The 22,473-nt window shown below is 47.5% G+C and overlaps 9 protein-coding genes across 9 annotated transcripts; 5 read left to right on the plus strand and 4 right to left on the minus strand.

The window, feature by feature from the left end:
- Positions 1 to 3,188: 3,188 nt before the first annotated feature.
- SERLADRAFT_346099 (uncharacterized protein) lies at positions 3,189 to 4,446 on the minus strand (the record flags this gene model as incomplete). The annotated part of the gene is made up of 5 exons (XM_007313989.1): positions 3,189 to 3,206; positions 3,265 to 3,424; positions 3,613 to 3,860; positions 3,954 to 4,246; positions 4,365 to 4,446. 5 exons carry the CDS (start codon positions 4,444 to 4,446, stop codon positions 3,189 to 3,191), a joined length of 801 nt encoding a protein of 266 aa, XP_007314051.1.
- Positions 4,447 to 4,968: 522 nt separating this feature from the next.
- On the plus strand, positions 4,969 to 6,317 carry SERLADRAFT_413145 (uncharacterized protein; the record flags this gene model as incomplete). Its single annotated transcript, XM_007313990.1, has 4 exons — positions 4,969 to 5,139; positions 5,193 to 5,484; positions 5,547 to 5,949; positions 6,027 to 6,317. 4 exons carry the CDS (start codon positions 4,995 to 4,997, stop codon positions 6,315 to 6,317), a joined length of 1,131 nt encoding a protein of 376 aa, XP_007314052.1.
- An 823-nt stretch (positions 6,318 to 7,140) lies between these two features.
- On the minus strand, positions 7,141 to 7,463 carry SERLADRAFT_433769 (uncharacterized protein; the record flags this gene model as incomplete). Its single annotated transcript, XM_007313991.1, has 2 exons — positions 7,141 to 7,304; positions 7,367 to 7,463. 2 exons carry the CDS (start codon positions 7,461 to 7,463, stop codon positions 7,141 to 7,143), a joined length of 261 nt encoding a protein of 86 aa, XP_007314053.1.
- A 1,700-nt stretch (positions 7,464 to 9,163) lies between these two features.
- SERLADRAFT_458100 (uncharacterized protein) lies at positions 9,164 to 11,095 on the minus strand (the record flags this gene model as incomplete). Its single annotated transcript, XM_007313992.1, has 9 exons — positions 9,164 to 9,481; positions 9,546 to 9,755; positions 9,804 to 9,971; positions 10,026 to 10,172; positions 10,224 to 10,332; positions 10,385 to 10,548; positions 10,616 to 10,682; positions 10,735 to 10,815; positions 10,879 to 11,095. 9 exons carry the CDS (start codon positions 11,008 to 11,010, stop codon positions 9,315 to 9,317), a joined length of 1,245 nt encoding a protein of 414 aa, XP_007314054.1.
- Positions 11,096 to 11,316: 221 nt separating this feature from the next.
- Positions 11,317 to 12,174, plus strand: SERLADRAFT_365819 (uncharacterized protein; the record flags this gene model as incomplete). Its single annotated transcript, XM_007313993.1, has 3 exons — positions 11,317 to 11,599; positions 11,667 to 11,762; positions 11,816 to 12,174. The coding sequence occupies 3 exons, from the start codon at positions 11,317 to 11,319 to the stop codon at positions 12,172 to 12,174; spliced, it is 738 nt and encodes a 245-aa protein (XP_007314055.1).
- A 444-nt stretch (positions 12,175 to 12,618) lies between these two features.
- SERLADRAFT_458101 (uncharacterized protein) lies at positions 12,619 to 14,018 on the minus strand (the record flags this gene model as incomplete). The annotated part of the gene is made up of 5 exons (XM_007313994.1): positions 12,619 to 12,959; positions 12,985 to 13,138; positions 13,194 to 13,324; positions 13,383 to 13,464; positions 13,527 to 14,018. 4 exons carry the CDS (start codon positions 13,879 to 13,881, stop codon positions 13,017 to 13,019), a joined length of 690 nt encoding a protein of 229 aa, XP_007314056.1.
- A 70-nt stretch (positions 14,019 to 14,088) lies between these two features.
- On the plus strand, positions 14,089 to 16,192 carry SERLADRAFT_445594 (uncharacterized protein; the record flags this gene model as incomplete). The annotated part of the gene is made up of 10 exons (XM_007313995.1): positions 14,089 to 14,259; positions 14,345 to 14,465; positions 14,524 to 14,742; positions 14,801 to 15,005; positions 15,056 to 15,229; positions 15,285 to 15,430; positions 15,485 to 15,626; positions 15,692 to 15,717; positions 15,778 to 15,871; positions 15,945 to 16,192. The coding sequence occupies 9 exons, from the start codon at positions 14,418 to 14,420 to the stop codon at positions 16,067 to 16,069; spliced, it is 1,179 nt and encodes a 392-aa protein (XP_007314057.1).
- A 152-nt stretch (positions 16,193 to 16,344) lies between these two features.
- Positions 16,345 to 17,694, plus strand: SERLADRAFT_458104 (uncharacterized protein; the record flags this gene model as incomplete). The annotated part of the gene is made up of 2 exons (XM_007313996.1): positions 16,345 to 17,143; positions 17,201 to 17,694. 2 exons carry the CDS (start codon positions 16,375 to 16,377, stop codon positions 17,581 to 17,583), a joined length of 1,152 nt encoding a protein of 383 aa, XP_007314058.1.
- A 3,295-nt stretch (positions 17,695 to 20,989) lies between these two features.
- SERLADRAFT_335267 (glycoside hydrolase family 61 protein) lies at positions 20,990 to 22,290 on the plus strand (the record flags this gene model as incomplete). Its single annotated transcript, XM_007313997.1, has 10 exons — positions 20,990 to 21,136; positions 21,190 to 21,244; positions 21,304 to 21,398; positions 21,455 to 21,566; positions 21,617 to 21,627; positions 21,683 to 21,761; positions 21,825 to 21,858; positions 21,914 to 21,941; positions 22,005 to 22,116; positions 22,175 to 22,290. Coding segments are annotated over 10 exons (789 nt in total), but the record flags the coding sequence as incomplete, so codon positions are not given.
- Between the last annotated feature and the right edge of the window lie 183 nt (positions 22,291 to 22,473).

Raw genomic sequence — 22,473 nt, forward strand, 5'->3', positions numbered from 1 at the left:
CCGAGTACTGAGCTAAGCGCCCCTTGTTGCTCTCCTACCACGATGACAACCACGACAGCGGATCACTATCTGGATCTCAACTACAGCCTCAGGCTGCAACAGCTCACATGTTCAAGCCCTGTTCAGTTCGTAGACATGCCCAGTTATTCAGTGACGACAACGATCATCCATCATACGGGCATCATACGGGGCGTCGAACCAATAACTTTGAAGCAGTGTTTCAGTCCTAACTCGCTCGTAAACGCATTGATGCGAGACTTCTACAGATATCTGAGGTCGGTTATGTTGATTGACGCCTTTTTTGACCCGTTTTTGCCTGTTAAAAAGATTCGTGATGACTTATGAGTCCGTCACTATCAGCCTGACAGTGGACTACTTTGCTCGCAATTTTCAGACACCGCCGTCCTGTTACATACCACTAACATGGCGTATTTCGAGTCCCGAGGCATAATATTTCATAGATCGTGAACCATCGTGAAGAAAGTACAGCACAATATATGTATGGAGCTTTTTGCTTGAAGTTATCAGGGCTTATCTGCAACACAACTCTTTTTAAGTGCCCATCTGGGGACAATATCGTGTTTTCGTGTTCCACAAGGTACGCACCTCATCGAACTTGCTTTTTGCGTTTTTCTGGATCTAGACATATCATTGACTGATGTAAAAGAGATAATGAACCCTCCTAGATTACTTGTGTTTTACCATCAGTAGTATTCTTTCCGGAGTTCTGTCTTCTCCTTCGGCAAAAGTCTGACAGTACGTCTCAGGGCAGTGCGAGGTCTCATGATTTTGAAGACTAGACAAACACCGTTTCATCTTATTGAAAACCGCATGTGTTGATCTCAAAACTAACCTTGCTTATCATGATACGATATGGGCATTGATTGCGAGTGCAGTCAAGCTAGTAGGCATCTGCCGCTGATTTGTGCCTTGTTTCATTCTATGTAGTTCCACAGCATCACCTATGCTCCAGATATAATCGGTCATCTTGATATTCGCCCCGTTCCATGTCAGCACATCATGGGGTGAGTGCATATATCCACTCAGGTATTCTAGAATTAGGCTGATAGAGTGCCAGATCTCTACACCTTTCGGACTCAGCTTGTGCTATTGCTCTCATCTAACGTAATCGGTCCGTACTCAAGTGTGCTACGCACTTCGTTTACTGTCATCATGTTCATGTGGAGGAGGTTAATCCGCTGACTACTTTGAAATTCGCGAGGACTACCCAATAGGCCAGGTGCTCTTGAAATGCCATGGAGTACGCGTGATACAGCCCTTCGACGTCCTATATTACCCGGCCCACTGATCATAGAAGTGAGGATCGCATAATTTTTCCCTACCCAAGTCTATGGTAGAGCATTGGTGTCGCGTCATGCTACCATCATGCTAGACCGTTCGTCACGAGAGCAGAAGGCTTCTGCAGCGCGAAGCTGCGACACCACCACTTTCTTTTATCGTCATCCTTCTTTCCGATGCGTAGGTTCTGGAGGATGGACTGATCAAAATAGTTGGGCGGCCGCATCTTCGGCCTACAGGACCGCCCTTGGCCGAGGCCTGATGTTCGAAATATTGCTAGCGCTCCGTCCCCATCAACCCCGTCCATAAAAGACGCTTTCAAACAATTTATTTGTACATGTCTTTGCTTTTTTATCCATGGCCGCCAACAGCGGGTCACACGGGTAGTTGTCTGACAGAACTGGTCATCGTGGTTCGTCTGAAAATGCAAGATAGGAGACTAGTAGGGATGAAGCCGCGTTTCAACTCGGACCGAACCAGCTGGCATCACCCCTATGGCATGCTTTTTTGCCTTCTCGATGGCAGAAGGATGCAAGGAACGCTGGTAACTCCATGACGTTCCGAGCAAAGTCCTGACTTCATTACCAAAATCTCGTTCTTCGTGCCCTCTCAATCGCCGTTTTATGATGGTTAGCGTCCTTGGCTAGCTATCTCTCATTTTTTGGTCTTCTGTCCTCATTCAATACTCATGTGGCACCCCGAATCTGGCGATGGTACATTAGCCGAAATGCACACCATCCTCCCCTTACTACGGGCGCACACTGAAGAACATGCTCATTGCTAGCGAATTCTCTTCCTTCTCCGGTGATACGTCATTGATGTTTTTTACCAGCCTGCGTACTACTCGACTTCCCCCGTGTGCCCTTTTTTTTCACGATGTCTCTCGGCCCGCGTCCCCGCTGACCTCCCACTTTTGCCATCGTGTTATCCGGATTTTAACTGTACTCTTGACGTAAATCATCTCAAGGTGTGAACCTATTTTTCGTCAAGCGTGTTCTGCACCCAGTACTCTGGCGTTGATGTCTCTAGAACGTTGGAGCAAATATATTCTCCGATGTAACTTCCGTTTTCTTGATGGCGGCGATTGGAACAAACCATATTTTTGCATCTTGATTCGTAGTCTAAGCCACTCTAAAGCAGGGCATCGCGCTGCTCATTAATTATCGAGGATGCTCCTCTCCCCCTTCTATGCCGAAACGTGTCTATCAACACCCTTTGAACTCCATCCAATCATACCTCTGTAATTCAGAGACTCCGACCCCGATCAGCACGGCTTGCTAACGATAGCAAATTTTCCCTCGTCGCACCAAGGCTCGCACTCCTCCAGCTACCTTACGATGTGCCCACAGTAACTCACTTTGGTTTTTGATGGGCACGGATGCCGGCCCTATCCCCTTATACGACGAGGAATACACGCCCGGGCCGACCGGTAAATTCGAGGGGCTCGCAGTAGTGGTCCTACATCCATTCCAGGTCCTCAGATCATCGAGCGAAGCACGTTCAATGCGTTGACGATAATCGGACCTGATACAACTGCCACACAAATGAACTAAAATTGACGGACTCTGTTCCCGGCAAATTCCTTGTAGAAGAACTCCACCATGGCTTAAACAGGTACTCGAAACTTAGCACAGAATAGTGGACCCAAATCGCGATCTCAAGCACTTTCTTCCTGCGTGCGGATCTCATATTATCCCCCCTCGTTACAAAGTGAAATTGCACCAGTCGTGACCAGTATGACAAATATAATTTCAGATACAGAGGACGTCACAGCGATCGGAAAAGCGAGACCAGCTCCGATGATCATGTTTATCAGATAAACAACTACGCTTTGACATCCAACGAACACGTATACAAGTCGCGCGACCAGTTAAAAGGTTTCGATTGGATCACCGGCCCATCCAGCCCTTTGGATAGCACGAATCAGGATGGTTTTGATGCCAAGATTGAGCAGAAAATACTCACCCCATCAACCACAAGGAGTTCACCACATACGTATTGACTAGCTGAACTTGCTAGAAATACAACTGGTCCGGCGAAGTCCTGAGGGTTGCCCCATCTCCCTGCGGGAATACGTTCCGAGATCTGTTTAAGGCGGACCGGATCTGCGAGCAATCTCTCGTTCCTAAAGAGAGGACAAGAAGATTAAAAAACCATAGACCGAACAGGTGCACAAGAAAGGAGTGAACGATGACAGCGGAGATCCTGGCGTTTCGCTTTGACTATGCAAAAAGCATTCGGATCAGGGCATTCTCGAAGCAGATGGGAGGCTCTGATAACTGCGTCGAAGATAACAAAAACAGATGGACTCACATATCAGTGGCAATATATCCTGGACAGATGCCATTAACCTGAATATTGTGCTGGCTCCATTCGTTGCTAAGAGCTTTTGTGAGCTGACCGACGGCACCCTTTGCAGCAGCATATGCTGGTACGGTTAGACCACCCTGAAAGGTAAGAAGAGAACAGAAATTGATGATTTTTCCCCTGCGGAGAGGGACCATGTGCTGGCCAGCTGCTTGGGATAGCAGCCAGACCGATTTGAGGTTGACATCGAGAACCTAAAAAGATAAACAATACGGTTTGGGAATTTGATTAAAAAGAGAAGGGAAATTAGCGCGAAGATGGAAACGCGAGGAGATAGGCAAACATACATCATCCCAATCCTTCTCGCGGAAATCAACGCTCGGGGATCTCCGTTGTATACCAGCACAGTTGACAAGGACGTGGATATTACCGCCCATCGCATCAAGTGCCTTTGGAAAAAGTTCCCGGACTGCCTGCAAATCTCCCAGATCGCAATAGACGACGTGCGCGGTGGCCCCCAGGGCACGGATGGCATTGAAGGTGTCGAGGTTAGGGGTTTCTCCAGACTGGGGTTCTCGCTGGACGAGACAGATGGATGCTCCAGCCTGGGCAAGAGCAAGTGCGCAAGCAGCGCCTATGCCTGAGACGGGATAGAGTAAGGGATATTGAGGGGGTGGTAAGATAAATTGGACGAGATAAGAGTTGTTAGTGGCCGGCTAGTCGATCGAAGGAAGGGTGGCTGAAAAATAAATACGTACCCCTCGTGGCACCAGTGATGAGGACGTTGTGGGATGCGAGAGAGAAGAGGTTTGGAGAAGGAACATGGGGAGAGGGATCCATGATGAACACCAGCTGGAGACTCACATGGAAGAGAATATAATGAGTTTTTGTAGTATACTGGGATGTAGACACGAATACAATCGAGCCTATTCAGGACTGTTCAGTATATCGGGGCCTAGACTGGCGCCTACCCCGCATCGGACCACGACCCGGAGATCCGATATATTTAGGTTTGGCAAAGTAGGTTAAACATGATTAATAATATATAGGGTGAGCCCGATGTTACTTGGCTCTTCTGACGCAAATGCAACAGGGAGGGAAGAATGAAGAAAACAGGTCGAGACTGCGCGGGTATGGCAGGGAAACGCACAAATTGGGTGTATTTATGGATGGAAATGGAAAATAGAAGAATTATGTGTGTGACTGTTCTTAAATTCAGGGTTTTGTCGGTGCATGTCACGCGTGCGGTGACCGGACCGGATATGTTCTCCTGTTCTCCAGCTATTCTTCGCACCGAGATGTCCTCCTCACGAGACTATCCATACTCTCGATCCTTTATAAGGTCATGCAAATGTACGTACATCACTCCTCCTCCCTCTTCCTCCCAAATGTCTCCAGTCGCACTCCCCACACAGCGCGCCATCGTCCTCCACGGTCCACGAGACCTCCGCCCAGAGGAGCGTAGCGTCTGGCCCCCACAACACAACCATGCCCAGGTCGCCGTCATGTCCACTGGCCTCTGCGGAAGTGACCGTATGTCCTATGTCTTCTAAGCCCATGTCTTCTCATATAACTTTCTTACACAGTGCACTATTATCTCGAGGGTCGCAACGGCGACTTCGCCCTTCAAGCTCCTCTCGTTCTCGGCCACGAGTCTGCTGGAATCGTCACTGCGGTCGGCCCAGGCGTAAAAAACCTTATCACCGGTCAGCGCGTCGCTATTGAGGCTGGCATCATGTGCAACCACTGCGACTACTGCAGCAAAGGTCGTTACAACCTTTGCAAAGGCATGCGCTTCTGCAGCAGTGCCAAAACATTCCCCCACTCCGATGGTACCCTTCAAGATCGCATGAACCACCCAGCCCACGTCCTTCATCCGTATGTCGTCTTTCTATCTGTCCCCTCTATGCTGTTTCTGAGCCCCGTTGTGTCCATTCCAGACTGCCAGATAGCTGTTCATTTGAGCAAGCTGCTCTCGCCGAACCTCTCTCTGTCCTCATACACGCTTCATCACGCGCTGGCTTGAAGCCAGGTCAAACCGTCCTCGTGTTTGGGGTGGGTGCTATCGGCATCCTCGCTTGTGCACTTGCGAAATCTTACGGCGCCTCCCGCGTTGTCGCCATTGACATCAATCAAGCACGTCTCGACTTTGCGAAAGCCAATGGCTTCGCTTCTCAAACGTACTGCCTACCCATGTCGGACAAGGCAAAAACCTCCGAGGATCAGCTCAACAGAGCAAAGGAGACCATACAGCTCGCTCTGCGCGAGTTTGGCGAAGTGGACGGCTTCGATCTCGTCTTCGAATGCACCGGCGCGGAACCGTGCATTCAGATGTCCATTCACGTAAGTTTGCGAATCTTATTTTTTTTTTAGATTCATTTTTCTTATCGCCGTTACGTTTTGTGTCCCCCCATAATCAGGCTGCTATCACGGGCGGCAAAGTCATGCTTGTCGGGATGGGATCACGAAACCTCGTCTTGCCGCTGTCCGCTGCAGCCCTGCGCGAAGTCGATATCCAGGGTTCTTTCCGTTACGCCAATACATACCCCACTGCTTTGCAGTTGCTCGCTTCAGGCAAATTAAAAGGCGTCGAAAAATTAATTACGCACCGCTTTGCACTCGAAGACACCTCACGAGCTTTCGAGCTTCTAGCTCGTGGAAAAGATGAAGATGGAAATATGGTACTCAAGGTTATGATTAGACCATCATGAGACGTTACGCCCCCCATTTTTTTCAACCCCTCTACCCCCTCTACCCCCGCTCTCCTCATTAGAAAATGGACTTGACGGTGCGCCTGTTGTACTGTACCCATCTTTATTTCATCTCTTAGCATTGTCTTGGTTATTTACGGGCTCATTTGTATTTTTACTTGCACAACCACTCGCGCACATCACACACTTGGAGGACTCCGATGTTCGCGGATTTACAATTCATTACATTTCTTACCTGAATTGGTATCTGAATTGCTTGTGAACTTAGAACGCGCAAACCACTGATTTTCAAATAGCCTGCATCGATATCGCGTTTGAAATACGTGTACTTCATCTGTGCGCTCGGTGCTCACGTCGTTGATTTGGTAGTTCAGTGGGATGTAACATTCACTATCACCTAGCTTTGGCTCCATAACTGGAGCGAAGTGGCGCATATACACGATATAATCATCCAATCGTATACCATTCATCCCAAACTGTCGGTACAAAGAAAGCAAGACCTACAAGGTGCTATATCTCAACATCAGCACGCCTCATACGCATTGTAGCAAGATCTTGACACATGATCGCTCTAACAAGGTACCATACCCACAGACGCAGATGCCGAAACCTTGAATTTATCCATAACCCTGGAAACATGCAATATCATAGCGTCAGCGGGGTACATCATGCGGGAACTTTATGCAGATCTATGAGAAACACATACTTAATCTTCTCCCGCGAAGACATCTACATCCAGTATTTATCTGCATCCAGCATTTCCACAAAGAAGTTGGGGCGTGAGTGGTACTACACCGATACGATGGAAGTTCAGAATAGCCCTTCACCGACGGCGACTTCCTGATAGCATGATATCGACACAGTCCCGGAGACACTCCACAAATGGAGTACGGGGCCCCATAGGTTTGGTATCGGATGACGAGCGACATCCTGGTGTACACCAATAGAAGTCGACACTCGATAGCAGGTCCCTGGAGTATACTACTTCTAGAAATAGGCACCCAGCCTCCCCATCTCCACTGAGAGCTTGGAAAACTCTCAAGACTTACCGGAGCCGATGAAGAGCCACGGTAATGGGAAATAGAAGGGAACATCCTCATCGTCCCCAACAACGTGCTTCCTGCGCGTGTCTACGGTAAGACCCATTGGTAGATATCATACATCAAATACATCAAGCTGCGATAAACCTTTGGCCGTCCCTCGGTGAAGCTGTATCTCCTATCATCTCGTCATGCGGGAAATCAGTTGATGCAGGTCAACTAAGGACGACGGCACACGTACAGTATTCATCAAGTTTGGGCAAAAGCCGATAATTCCTCGCCGAGACAGTCCACCGCAGCACAATGACAGCCTGACCTCTTCATTAACAGAATCACAGTGACGAGACACCTTTTGACGCGCAAGCTCGAAGATACTTCGGCCAGTGACTGGACTTTCCCGGATGAATGTCGGAGAACGCCAGCGGTGCGCGGGTGGTGAGAAAGCGTGACAAAAATGGCGCTGCAATGAGAGTGGTCATCATTGTAAGGTAAGAGTCGTGTGATGAATTCGGAAAGCCAGAGAAGGCAAATTAGGTTGTATGTGGTCAAGCGCTGTGTGATCATACGGCCATCAATGATCGAACTATTCTCATGAATCCAGGGCGAATATCAACTGACCTTTATGAAGGCCACTGGCGCCTCAGCGAGCGCCCTCGTATCGGCACGTCAGGAGTTTTGCGAGCGACGTTCGCATGTTCGCATCCGCTGCATCACGACGATAGTGGGCCGTGGGGGCGCCCCAAGACCGTCCGTGATAGAAAGATACGGGAGACGACAAGTATAGAATGATGACGATAACTGGGGAAACAAATAGATCATTCTTGGTATCAGGAGATAATGGGCGAGTTTTGTACGTTACATAGGCATTTCCGTACCGGCGAGTGGTAGCACGAGGTGATTGCCTCCTGATAGCTTATAATTGTGCCTACAATCTGCATGGTTTAGACAGAACGTTAATTGATAGCTCGAGTCAAGAAATACAATCAAGCATCACAAACGGCTGTTTTGACTTGAGTTCGTTCATATATAAGGTTTGTTGGACTGGTCCTGGGAAGTGGTATTTGCATCACGGTGCCATGCAGTCCACCTGCTACACAGAAATATTTAATTTCTTAATTCTCACAAGGAAACAGATGATATACCAAGGCTGAGCTAGCGAAAGGAATACGGCCTAGTCATTTTAGCCTGCTATAACCCACCATGCGGGATGTCAATTGCCTCATGATCGAAACAATTAGAGAAAGGCACTTGATCATGTAGGGGACTTACCGATGATGATCAACGACATGTGACGAACAGTCCGGGGAGTCCGGCATTCTAACACAAACCAGACTCTCCCAATGGGATAGAGTGAGTGAGATTCTGATAACAGGAGGGATCGGGGGAGGGACATCATATGCTATGCAGCCATACTGCACCATAAGCATGGAACTACGTCAAAGCGGTCCGGCTGGCTGCTTTGGGGGATCACGGAACTTGAACTAATGGGAGGAAAGTTCCGAGAGCCCACCAGGGGCGAGTCCGTATCTGCGGAAATGGAGCGACTGCAAAGTTAAGTTATGAGCGCTGAGTATTCAAAACAAAATTACCGAGTTCGAGAATACGACCGAGGCGTCAAATGAGCAAATTCGGTCGAGGGTGGGGCGTGAGTTTGTGGTTCCCAAAAGCAAGAAACAGCATGCTTTCTTGACATAAACGGCGACCGGTGATCACTAGCTGTGGGTGCACCAAAAAGATTTAGTTTACTTGACAACAACTTGCCTGACAATAATGAAATGCAGCACAGAAAAGATTTCCAGGGGTCCGAGGATTATTCACCTCAAAGATAAGATGGTATAGCAAATGGTCAGTAACATTGTAGCGTTCCATAATTTACCATGACCCAAGGTCCTATCCAAAAACAGAGAATCATGATACTAGATAGATATTGCAGACTATCCTGGTGAAGACCTTACTTCTAGACAACGACGTTCCACTCGCTCTCAACAACACCAGTCTGTATTCCAACCAACTCTTTCCATAGTGGTTTAGAGATAGGTCCCATGCCGTCGGGGCCCGTAGGAATGTGCACATCACTACCGAGGTATCCGATCTTATCGACAGGACAAACTACAGCTGCGGTGCCTGCCAGTCATAGTGGGTGAGCACTTTACTTCAAAACGATGAATCAAGGGAACGGTGAATTCACCTGTACCGAAGAGCTCCACGAGCTGTCCGGACTTGGAGGCGCTGATCACCTCAGCCATCGTAATGGGCCGCTCAGAGATTTTGATCTGCTCTGGCAAACCATCTAGCCGCTTGGTTCCAGCAACATGGTTCCGAGCAAGAGCAAGTACAGAGTCACGAGTAACACCGGGAAGGATCATACCGTCAAGTGGAGGAGTGACAAGCTCGACAACTAGACGTTATTGTCAGCCAGATCTACGCACGTAGTAGGGATACGAACCTCCGTCGCTGCCTTTCAGTACGATAAACAAGTTCATAGTGCCAACCTCGGTTAAGTAATGCTCAGGACCGTGCAACCATAGGTTCTGTACGTAACCAGCCTGTGCGGCTGACTTTTGAGCGACTACACCAGGGGCATAGTTTGCTGCTAACTTGAAGGCACCAGTACCTATCGTTGATAGTTGTTAAGGTCATAAAAGAGAAGTAGCGACAATGCACTAACCTCCCGGCGCAGCTCTGATATATTCTGTTGTACCGTAAAGAGGAACCGGCTTGAAGCCTTTCGGGTAGTATGGGCCCACAGGACTACAAATGACGAAAAGAAGCGCTTCGCTGGGAGGCTGAATACCCAAGAGACCATTTGTTCCAACTTTTACATACAGTCAGCAAAAAGCGCCCAAAATCACTAGGTGTAGCTCACTCAAGGCAGGCCTAATGTACAAGCTATGTCCAGGCTCTTTGGGTATCCAGTTTTTGTCTAGCCGGACTAGCTCTTTTATTACCTCTGTAAGAGCAGCACCGTCGAATGTCTTTTATGGAAAATATGGGTTATTCGCATCATTACTTGACACTAACACTTACGGGTAATGCAAGACGCTGGGCGCTGCTGTTCATACGCTTCATGTTCATGTCAGGACGGAACATAGTTATTGTCCCATTTGGTTGGCGGTAAGCTTTCAATCCCTCAAATAGTGACTGGGCATAGTGAAGAACAGTTGCACTAGGATTGAGGTTGATGGTTCCAACTAGAGAATGGTAACATGAGAAAATAACAGGAATAAAGCGAGTAGTGGCGAAGACGCGCGAACATACAAGGTTCGATTCGTGGTACACTCCAGCCCTCAGCTTCAGTCCATGAAACCCTTATCATATGGTCGGTCTGTTGAGAGAACGTTAGGTACTCCTCCTCTGAGAAAAAAATCATTTCTCACAAATGTTCGTCCAAACAGAAGCTGCGAAGATGGAGGAAGCTCCCCAGGTGTATTCGTCCGAGTGACTTCAAGTCGTGAAGGCTTTTTGTTGGCACGCGCCCATAAGCTTCATGTTCAAGAAATATGTTGCGCAATTCACAGTACCTCGATATCTGGGAGGACTTTCGGAGCATCCCCCGATATGTACCGCCGACCTATAGCTGAGGAACGGTACTGCAGTGCTTTGGCACCATTAGCTGCTGCAGAACGAATACACCTGAACCTGTTAAATGACATGTTTGAATGTAAGATGTTATGGAAAAACACAACACGGTTGACGGAAATCCGCCTGACCAGTAAATGTAAAAGTAGCAATGCCTATACTGAGTCAACTCTGACTCGGAGTTAACAGCCGACGTGCTTTCATAAGCTCGGCAATAGCCGAGTTTTCATTCCACGCTCATGGTCACGTTGGATCTTATCTTATCTGTATGTTTTACTTGTTTTCCACAACGTTTGAGGCTTCCACCAGTCAGTATTTCCTTTTTGCTAAAGGAAGAGAAAATCAGATTTGACCCTGATAATAGCAAGGAAATATTTCCGATGGAGTCAATAAATCTGCAATCTATCTCGGCGCCGATGGTAAACCAGAGCGATTTACCGTTTCGCATCTTGACTCGTAAATACGGCGCAACTGTAGCATATACACAGATGCTCATACCCGAAAAACTCATAAATGATCAGGCCTACCTTGACTTTAATCAGCGAGATATTTGTGGATCTGCAGGTGGACTTGAGCGCCCTGTGGTCGTTCAACTTTGCGGGAACGACCCAGAGACCATAGTCAAGGCTGGTAGAAAATTACAATCATACTGTGATGCCATAGGTGTGTGTTCCTGCACCGTAATATCACAAAATGCAGCTTTGATTGTTGCTGGCGCGAAGTCGACTAGATTTAAACCTGGGATGTCCACAAGACCATGCACGAGATGGCCATTTCGGTGGGTATTTATTGGGACAGAAAGATTGGCCATTAGTAGAAGGCATCGGTATGTCTTCCACGTCATAGAGGAATTATCGCACTCATACCTTGTTCTTGCAGTTTCTGCAATGTCCAACTCATTTACCGTCCCTGTTTCGGCGAAAATCAGATTATGTCAAGATACTCCCAAAACTGTGGATTTAGCAAAGCGGATCGAGTCTGCTGGGGCATCTTGGGTGACTCTTCATGCGAGACATGTCTCTGCACGGCGACGGCGACAAGGAGCTGCAGACCTTTACGAGATTAAGCGACTAAAAGAACAGCTCCACATCCCAGTCGTGAGCAACGGGAACGTGCGTACTTGGGCGGATTTGGAAGAAAACCGTACCTTCACAGGTGCGGATGGCTACATGGTTGGAGAGACCCTGCTTGGAAATCCTTGGTATATTCCGTTCATCAAACACCCTCCCCTTCTTTAATGACCTTCCATCAGCCTTTTTGCAAATATCGTGCCCGATCCAGTGCAAATATCCCTCGAATACATCGATATCTGTAAACTGCATCCTGGAACCGCGTCACTACATACCATACGGGCGCATATAAGACATATCATGGAGTTCCAATGGTGAGACTATCTGATGTTCTGTTTCTATAACTGACCCTTAATTATCACCAGTGTCCGGCGTCCATGGTATCGAAAGTTCCGTACTGCGTTAGACAGCTGCCACGATGTGGAAGAAGTTGAAATGTTGTTGCTCAACAAGGTCTCCCGCTGGCGAGGTAAAGCAGGAAAGACCATAAACGATGAAAAGCATGAAATTCGTCTGGTGGAAAATAGCGGGGATGAGACGGATCATGAGCTTTCAGAACACCTTGATGGGCTCACGCTTTTTCAGGAGAATCTATGAGCCTCCCGTCAGTTGTAACTGCAGTTTTTATAGACAGGTGCCCGTTTGAATAAAGAAACCCGTCCACCTCAGTGTTTAAGTAGTGTGGGTAAGAGACAATTGCAGTCCAATAGAATATTAAGTGTGTTTGTACACGATGACAGGTCCGATATACTGAGAAGATATGTCATATCCACAGACAGCAAGCTGCACTGTATCCGCTCAGCGTTATTGTGGTGTCGTGGCACGGATGACGTGGTTTCATACACATGTTGAACTGCTGAACTACAATCGCTAGCCATGCGGTGCCAGACCACTCGGGGAGAACCTAACATGAATTTGGAAAACTTAAACTGAATTTATAAGTAAAGGCGCTATATTCTGGACAATTATGCCTGGATTCATAAACGTCGTGCACTGTCCGTGTGGGTATATTAATCGATGAGATACTTCCGCTTGAAGTACGCCCGCAGGTGAAGTATCTGCCAGACTCCGAGCCCGGCCAACGAGATGATAGTAAACCATGCAAAACTTTGAACGCGTGAATTCGTGGAATCTGCAGCGGAAATAAGCTCAAATGAAATAGATATAACCACGACTATTGCACGAACCGTTTGTGCTCGCAAAACGTTCCTCCCTCTTTTTAAGATAGTCCAACTCGTCCACTATTTCTTTAACGATGCCTTCCAACTTCCGCATCTCCGTTTCAAGGCCTGAAAGGGACTCTTGGTTTGCAATAGCACTAGAGAAAACCAGCATTAGGCTATGTGACGTGGAAGGAAAATGGTGAGAGTATTCACTTATAGTCCACGGCATCAGCACCAATATCTATGTCCAAATCTACAATTCGGGTCATATTCCTCGCTTTCTCGCCCGAAATATCTGAGTTTGTGACGTTGTATTAGAATATGAATTGTATATGATGACCTGTCGGGACGGCATACCTGGACTTAGATGATTTTTGAAGCAGACGCCCACTTCCCCTTCAGCATGTGCAGTCACGGCAAGCCTCGTCTCCCCCTTGATGTCCTTCTTGCTCAAATAAACATTCCGCTCTGAACTTGAATCAATGATTTCGATGTCAACCCGTTGCCCAAAGCCTGGTCCTACGTTGGCTGTGACGATGACTAGCGCGTTCGTATGTGCGGCATTCCATATACACTTGGATGCAGGGAAACGGTAAGATTGCAAGGCGAATTTGATGGCGTGTATCTGGGTTGCTTGTAGCAAACAAACAAGAAGGAAGAGCAAAAGAGTGAATGACGATAGACCTGGCCTCATTGAAGCACGAGAAGACATTAATAATTTTAAAGCGTTAAAGTCTGTAGATGCCTCTTCTATAAGACAGCGCAACGATAGGCTTGGTGTCGTCGACAATAACAAAAGTTAGGATGATAATGCCAGTGGAAATGTCGCGGTGCGGCCTAAGTGCCACTGGACCGTTGGAACGTGGGGAAGGAAACCGTGACCGGCGACGGGAGTTTGCCATGTCAAAAATTTGCCACTGCTCAGAGCACTTTCCACTGGGACATATCAAACCCTCAGTTGAACTTCATTGAGGCTTTGGCAACACTCGGTGCTACCTTAAGTCTGCATTTCTTATGTACGAGTCCCATGCACTGAGAAGATATCTACGGCCGAACTGTGGTCATTGTTCATCCTGCTGTTCGTTATCATGTGAGTTCCGTCCTAAGTATTATCCCCTAAGGTACCTTGCGGTCCGGGCGTTGTCCTGCTGACCATAACGAACATCAAAGCATAGAATTCGAAGTTATCTTGCACGCTTTGCGTATAAAAGATGGGCAGCCCTATGTATAGTCCTACTTCACGCAGTCATGTCTCTGCAGCAAACAAGTCAACCAAGTTTAATATCAAAAATCGAGGTACGGTTGTCCTGTCCCGAGCTTCCCAGGTTGCTAACAACTGAAACTGGACTTTCAGGTATTCCGGCTCCCACCTCGCTGGCTTTTTGTGCGAGTGGAGACCGCAGACGGCTATGTCGGTTGGGGAGAGAGCACCCTCGAAGGCCATACTGAGTCCATAGAAGGTGCATTCTCCGATCTCAAAGAGAGATTTGTCGGTAGCGACGCAGATGCAATCGAAGATATCTGGCACCATGCTTATCGTGCTAGGTTCTACAGGGGCGGTCCTGTGTTGATGGTAACCCTAGTTTACTATCACAAACGAACCACACACTTACACACCGTGGTTGATTTAGTCCGCATTATCAGGCCTTGACATTGCTCTATGGGACATCAAAGGCAAGAAGCTTGGAGTCCCAGTGTGGTCTCTTCTTGGAGGCAAAGTACGCAACCAAATCAAGGTTTACGGTTGGGTTGGAGGCGACAACCCTCAGTCCGTACGTGAGGGTGCACTGTTGCGAAAAGAGCAGGGATTTACGGCCGTAAAAATGAGCGGCACAGGTGCGACTCATTCCTGGCAGTGTTTGCGTTTCCTCATTCCTTTCTTTCAGGCCCTACTGGATGGATCGACTCACCTTCCATCTTGAATGGGACCATACAGCGAGTTCAAGAAGTCAAGGCCGTCGGGCTGGATGTTGGTATCGATTTTCATGGACGTCTCCACAAAGGCATGGCCAAACAGCTTGCCAAGCTACTTGAGCCTTATCAGCCATTATTCATCGAAGGTGAGAAGCATAGGCAATTTTTGAGGCCTTGTATTCAACAGCCACGCATCATCAGAGCCACTGTTACCCACGCAGGTTGAAGAAATTGCAGACATAGCTCATGCAGTTTCGACACCTATCGCTTCAGGAGAACGACTCTATTCTCGGAGTGACTTTAGGCCATACTTCGAGAAGAAAGCGCTTGATATAGCACAACCAGATGCACGTGGTTATTTGTTGGTAAACAAACGTTGAATATTCATTTTCTCTTCTTAGGTATCACACTGCGGAGGGATCAGCGAGCTGCGCAGGATTGCAGCCATGGCCGAAACATATGATGTCGCTTTTGCTCCTCATTGTCCCCTTGGGCCGGTTGCTCTTGCCGCTTGTATTCAGGTCGGATTAAATGCTCCTAACTGTGCGTATCCTTTATAATATTGGCTTGGAGATGGGTGATATTTTTGGCTTACACACATATCTTAGTTGTCATCCAGGAAATGAGCTGGCAGGCAAGCTATTTCAGAAACATCCACTATCTTATCTTAGTCTGACCCCTTTCTGATGGTCAGATCCACTATAACAGCGATGACGCCGACTTGTACACGTACTTGGTCGACCCATCGGTCTTCGAAGTGAAAGATGGACATGTTGCAGCCCTTCAAGGTGAGTGTTCCTGAGTTGCCTGTGTAATGTGGTGATGCGAATGAACTCTAACGCACGGTTTCTCATCCTACAGGAGCTGGATTAGGCATTGAAATCAACGAAGCCCTGGTCCGGGAACGAGCAGCTGATTGTGTGACACGACCGGCTTGGCGAAATGCTGTGTGTCGAGGTGATGATGGCGGTTTGAGAGAATGGTGAAGGAGCACACGGGGTTCCGCACAAATCAACGATCTCTGATTATACAAGTTTTACTATCGAATTTCATTATCTTGTAAATTGATATCTTTGTACCTGTAAAATTTATGGAAGTTGATACCGAGATCTTAGTCCGAGAACATTGTTACCTTGCCGCCATCACAAAGTTGTCACAGTACTGGTACGGTCGGAGTCGACACCGAGAAAGGCATAAGCAGCCTCGTTACGGCAATTACATGGTGATAAAGAGATGAAAAGAGCCTAACCCCCGTTTTTTTGGCGCTCTTCTGCAGAGCTAACCGTTGAGCATGTTCAGGCGTCACAAAATCCCTCCAGAAATCACTGACCATATAATAGACCATCTCCATGAAGATGTTCACAGCCTTACCACCTGCAGCTTGGTCTGCAAAGAATGGCTTCCTGCATCTCGTCATCATCTATTCTCCTCCATCTCACTTCATCCATGGAAAAAAGACAGTTTTTTGCGACTTGTAGAGTCACCGATTGCCACGTTTGCGCCGTATGTACGCCGAGTCTACATGCGCGAAGGACGAGGGGCGTATACCTGGGAGAAAAGGTGGTTGAACGAAGCTTTACCCCGCATGAAGGCTCTTACACGGGTGGAGACTCTCGAGGTTGAACGTGTCACCTGGGAGTTTCTCGGTACAGAAGCTAGACAGAGCTTTCTGACAATATTCAAAGGGATCAAGAAGTTGAAGTTGCAGCACTTTGAATTTCGGTCCTTCTGCGACCTCATGCAATTCATCGATGCGTTCCCTGCGTTGGAGGACCTCCAATTCGACATCGTGAAGTGGGAAAAAGAGTCTATAGAGCTTGATTCGCCAACCCAATACCATCGACCACCTAATTTACGCGTTTTGTCCCTGTCATGCACTCGGAAAGCCTCCATCCTGAACTGGATTCAGTCTGGAGAACGCGAACCTGCTGTGCATACCTTACACTTATGGGAGCTATCGGAGAAAGATGTATCCGCTATACCCACATTTCTCTCTTCAGTCGGATCATCTCTCCAGGAATTACACATACGATTTGACGACGATTTCTACTTTGCAGACGGTGTGTATCAAAGCATCACCTGGTTGGTTCTCGATACTGATTACGACCTAAATGCAGCACTGGATTTGGTTCAACAAATGAAAATTTCGGATGTCACAGAGCTTCGTGCATTCCACGTGCATAACTTGTTTCTCGACCAAACTACACCTGACATGGACTGGGTACTGGAACTCTATCGCCATATTCAATCTCCTCATATACAGGAGGTAACCATAGGGCTGGTTTATGCGGTGTCGGGGCTTGTGTCAGGCCCCGTGGAGAAGATCGACTGGGATAGTCTCGCCGACATACTTTCACAACCTCAATTTGCGGGCTTGCAAAGTGTGAAAGTGATACTGAATGTCAAAGATGATCTTGGAATGGAGCTGATCAGGCAGCATTTTGCTAAAGTTCGCGACAGAGGGATTCTATCAATTGGCACGGCATCTGATTGTGCTTGATGTTTATTTAATGTATTTAATGTATATATGATGAGTACCAGTGTAATCAAAGTCATGGGGGTATGCTGTAGAACTAGCAGATTTCGTTAATAAAATCCAGTCGTACAGTGAGTGATAGGGATCTCAGTCAGATTCAAAAGCGCCAGTTGAGCTCATCCATGAAATCGCTAGACAACGTATGTCATGGGAAACATAGAGGTTAGAGCCACCATGAAACTAAAAAGTTTGGGAGCATTGCCTCATCTGCATTGCCAGGATGATGGAAACAACAGAGAATATATTGGATGACTTAATGGTCGCAGTGTATGATTTAACCAATGGGAGTGGCGACAGACTTGAAGAAAACATGCATGTTTTTGTCGCAACTATAGCTGAGAGGCAAGGTAGAATATCACATGGAGACGAACAAAAAGAAACGAGGACATAACTTGAACTATCTCGTAGAATCCTCAAAACTCCGGTGTTGGGGGTAGAGATCAATCCTTTTAAGTACTGTGACGAATATAGCTAGCATGGTTGAATGTCAGATTTTGTAGAGGTGGCATGGATCTTTCGGGTGAAGAAGTGATATGCTTGTCAACATTAACTCACTGATATCGAAGGTAACAATGATACACCACGATGAGCAACCAAAAATCGCGCTGATACACAGTTATGATACTTTCAATGCAAAGACCTCGAGCCCAAAGACAGTTGGGTCGAGGAATGAGACTATGCCACGACTCTGTCAGTTATGCATATGAGGCCATAGTGTTTGATAGAAAGAATGAAAGAAACGGTAGCTCCATTCAAGGGCGCTTATCGAGGTTCCCACGCTGCTTGGTGCTTTTGCGCAGAAACGAAACCCTCAAGCGTCGTCTTGGTTCAAGTTCTGCATTCATCATTGGATTATATTTACTTTGAAGCATATTCGTTGCGGACATGGCTGACGCTGGTAAGTCATCTAAAGCTCTGAGGTTTACACCTCGTTCTTAAGGTTCTTGTAACAGGCTTTTTTAAGGGTACTTCAGCCGACCAGGATCGGAGGTTCTCTGACAAAGAGCTAAAACTCTTGAAATCCATGAAATTCCCTGCCGAGTTCGACAAAAAGGTTTGTTGAATGTGTGTTAGGGAGTATCTCTTATTTGTTAACACCCTTTCTTCACTGAAGGTTGATATGCGTAAGGTTAATGTGCAGGTTATAAGACCTTGGATTGCAAAGAAGGTCGTAGAACTTGTTGGCCTCGAAGACGAAGTCGTCGTCGAATATGCAATGGGCCTTCTTGAAGATCCTGATCAGCCGGTAAGCACGCCATTGGCACCAGTTTATCGCACTCGTTTACAAGTCCTTTGTCCTCAGACTCCTGATCCTAAAAAGATGCAGATAAATTTGACAGGTTTTCTAACTAACTCAACATCTTCTTTCATGATTGCCCTGTGGAACTTACTGTTAGAAGCTCAAGAATCTCCGGCAGGAGTACCTCGTACTTTTGTTGAAGAGAAAAAAGAAGAAATGAGAAAAGCAAAAGAAGGTGACACTCGAGCTTTGAACGAAAGAGACCGCAGAGCTCGTTTGGATGATGTTCGTCAAAATGATCGTGGCTACAGGGGTGGTGGGAGAGGAAGGGGCAGAGGTAGAGGTAGAGGTGGGTTCGATGATGACCGCGGTGGCAGAGGGCGCGATAGCGGCTGGGGTGCTCGTGGAGGAGGTGTAAGTCCTTTTTATCGTTTCGCATAATTTGCTATCTGACGTTGCATATTCAGCGCCCTCCCCGTCGGATGTCCCGATCCCCTCCTCCTCGCCGCCGCTCTGTCTCCGGTTCTCCGCCCTTTGATGCACGGAGTTCACGCTCTCCACCTCCGATGCGTAGGTTCCGTGAGCCGCCTCCTCGAAGGCGGTCATTCTCTCGTTCTCCACCTTCTCGTGCCTCCCGTCCCTCACGCGCCTCACGTTCCCCGCCTCCTCGTTCCCCTCCTCCACGCAGGCGCAGGCGTTCCCCAACCCGTTCTCCTTCTAGGTCTCGTTCACCCCCACCGCGGCGCAGGGTGAGGTCGCCTTCTTATTCTCCTCCTCCTAGGGAAGCTAGACGCTATGGAGGCCGAGATAGTCGCAGCCCTCCACCTCGTAGACGTCGCCTATCTCCTAGGTCTCCTTCGCGCTCAGTCAGTCGTTCTCGGTCGCCTCCTCCACGAAGTTACGGTAGGAGGAGAAGCCCGAGCCCCCCAAGAGGAAATAGGCGAATGAGTATCTCAAGGTCGAGGTCGAGGTCTCCTGTTTCCCCGCCGCCGAGGCGACGAGACAGTAAGGAGAGACCCAGAGATTCCGGAAGAAGGAAGTTCAGTCGGACCCCAAGTGTAAGCCGCTCACCCGCCAATCGACGCCCACCGCCTCCAGCACGAGATGTCAGTATGGACGTCGACGATCTTCCTCACAACCCAAAGGGTGAATTGAAAATTAAGGGTCAAGCCAAAGTTGAGAAGCGCAAAAGTAAATGGGAAGGGGAGGCTGAAGGTGTCGGTATTGGATCTTTTCCTTCTAGCAATTCATCCTCTAAAATCTGGAATTTCCAGCGAAAAGGTAAATCCACAGCAGAGAAACTGGAACTGGAAAAAAGAGAAAACGAGTTGAAAGAAAAGGCGCTCCGAAATAAAGTTATAAGAACTCGCAAGGGTAGTGTTGGTGCTCCCTCCGTGGTAGCTGATTCTTGAACCGTGCGGGGCTACATAGGTATCGTGGACTTGGCAAGTGCTTCATGCTATCATTTCTTGTTACCTCCGGTGATAAAAATTTGCTTAAATATGTATATGCAGTGTATGTTTCCGTTTCAACCTGTTAAATACAAGTCATGCGTACCCTTTCAGTTGCTTGGTTTCATTATGAATGCGCAAGTCTGATTGTATGCTTCAATAGCACAGATGATCGATAGGATCCACATTTACACAACACTTGGCACTATCACGACATCTGCAATAGTATCCTGGCTAGTGCAGTGCGTCTTATTTGACATTAATTCGGATAATTTCCGGATAGTAGCTTTCCGACAATCGAATATCTTCCAAGAGCTAACCCGCCAATGTCTCGCAGAACTATGTTTTTCCGAGAATCGCATATGCTCTGTAAAACCTTCTAAACATTGACAAGCTGTATCCGCTCGCCTAACGACAACTCGCCGTTGACTTTCTTCATCGATTCTCCACGATTATTCCCCTAGGCTGGCATTTTCTTTTTGAGATCACCTGATGGGATTTCGCGGAAATATCTCTCCAGTATATCATGACAATATCTACTTCGGTGTAGACTAACTGATGTAATGACACTTGTATTATAGCCTACGAGACATTATAAAACTCTGCGGATACTCAATGCCAAAGGTATCGCCATCCTCTCGAGCACTGCGTGATTTGACTGGGAAAATCTACAATGCTTCTTTCACTCGCCGCTACTGTTTGTTTTGTTGTATCTGTTACTGCCCATGCCACTTTTCAAGATCTGTGGATTAACGGGGTGGACTATTCTGAGGCTTGCGTGCGCATGCCCCTGAGTAACTCGCCTGTCACCGATGTCAGCAGCACTGTGAGTACTCCGATAGCGCTCACAATAACATTGGTTTTGAACAGGATTGATAGGACCTTACGTGCAACGTGAATCCTACTCCAAGCTCGGGAATATGTCCCGTAAACCGTATGTTATTATTCGTCACCGCCTGCTCGTCTCAGTTTCTTATGCATGGCGTGCTTTAGCTGGAGATGCAGTGACTGTCGAAATGCACCAGCAGCCTGGCGATCGTTCCTGCTCTACCCAAGCTATTGGGGGGAACCACTACGGCCCAATCAATGTAACAATCTATCACAGTTCTCCCCACCCCGTGATCTATGCTGAGGGTCTTTTCAGATTTATATGGCTAAAGTCTCTGATGCTACTACTGCTGTTGGCTCCAGCGCGGCCTGGTTCAAAGTCTCTGAGATAGGTCTTCCTTCAGATGATCCTGATTATTGGGGGACTGGTGAGAATTTTATTTCCTCATGATTTCCGAAATTTATAAATGCGTTTTAGAGGTTCTCAATGTAAGAGCTTGCTACAAGAAAATAGTGATAGTTCATTAACTTGTCTTGGTACTAGGACAACTGTGGGCACTATACCTTCACGGTTCCTCAGAATATTGAGCCTGGCAACTATCTGTTACGTGCTGAAGTCATTGGTAAGTCTTGGGATTCCCTTTGCTCATTTCTAACTCCTCATGCAAAGCGTCATCCAATCATAGCTCTTCACGTAGCCAGTTCTGAGGGTGGTGCTCAGTTAGTCCTCATTACTCTTATGTCATATTATCTTATTAACGAAATGACAAAACAGATTTTACATGTCGTGCTATCAGATTAACGTTCGTCCATTCCTTTTGGAGCACTATAACTGAACTTTATCGGTTGGACACGTAATGATGTAGGTTGGGGGCTCTGGAACTGTTTCTCCGCCTACCGTCAATATTCCTGGAGCCTACAGCCCGACTGACCCTGGAATCCTGATTAATATCTATCAACAGTTAGATGCATACACGAGTAAGTTTTCTTACTGGAACACTTTCGAAAGCCCTACTGAGTTTTTACTCTGTGATAGTCCCTGGCCCCGCCCCCTACGGCACGACCTCTCCAGCTGTTGCGGCAACCCCTTGGCCCACCACTGCCACTTGGAGCACAGCGCTTCAGCCTTCGACAACAACAACCACGATGCCTGCCGCTGGAACTACCGGCATTGGGAGGGCCTGAAAGCTGTGTGATATTATGAAGTCCCTGCTAACTACTTTTGTGTACAAATAATCTGTATCTATGCACGAAACGGTTGCGAGCTTCAAGTTCATGGTGCAATGTATTGTTTTTGAAAATGGAAGTCGCAAGTGTGTAGATAATAAGGAGCAC

Source organism: Serpula lacrymans (genome assembly GCF_000218685.1).
Source record: "Serpula lacrymans var. lacrymans S7.9 unplaced genomic scaffold SERLAscaffold_2, whole genome shotgun sequence".
Taxonomy (NCBI): domain Eukaryota; kingdom Fungi; phylum Basidiomycota; class Agaricomycetes; order Boletales; family Serpulaceae; genus Serpula; species Serpula lacrymans.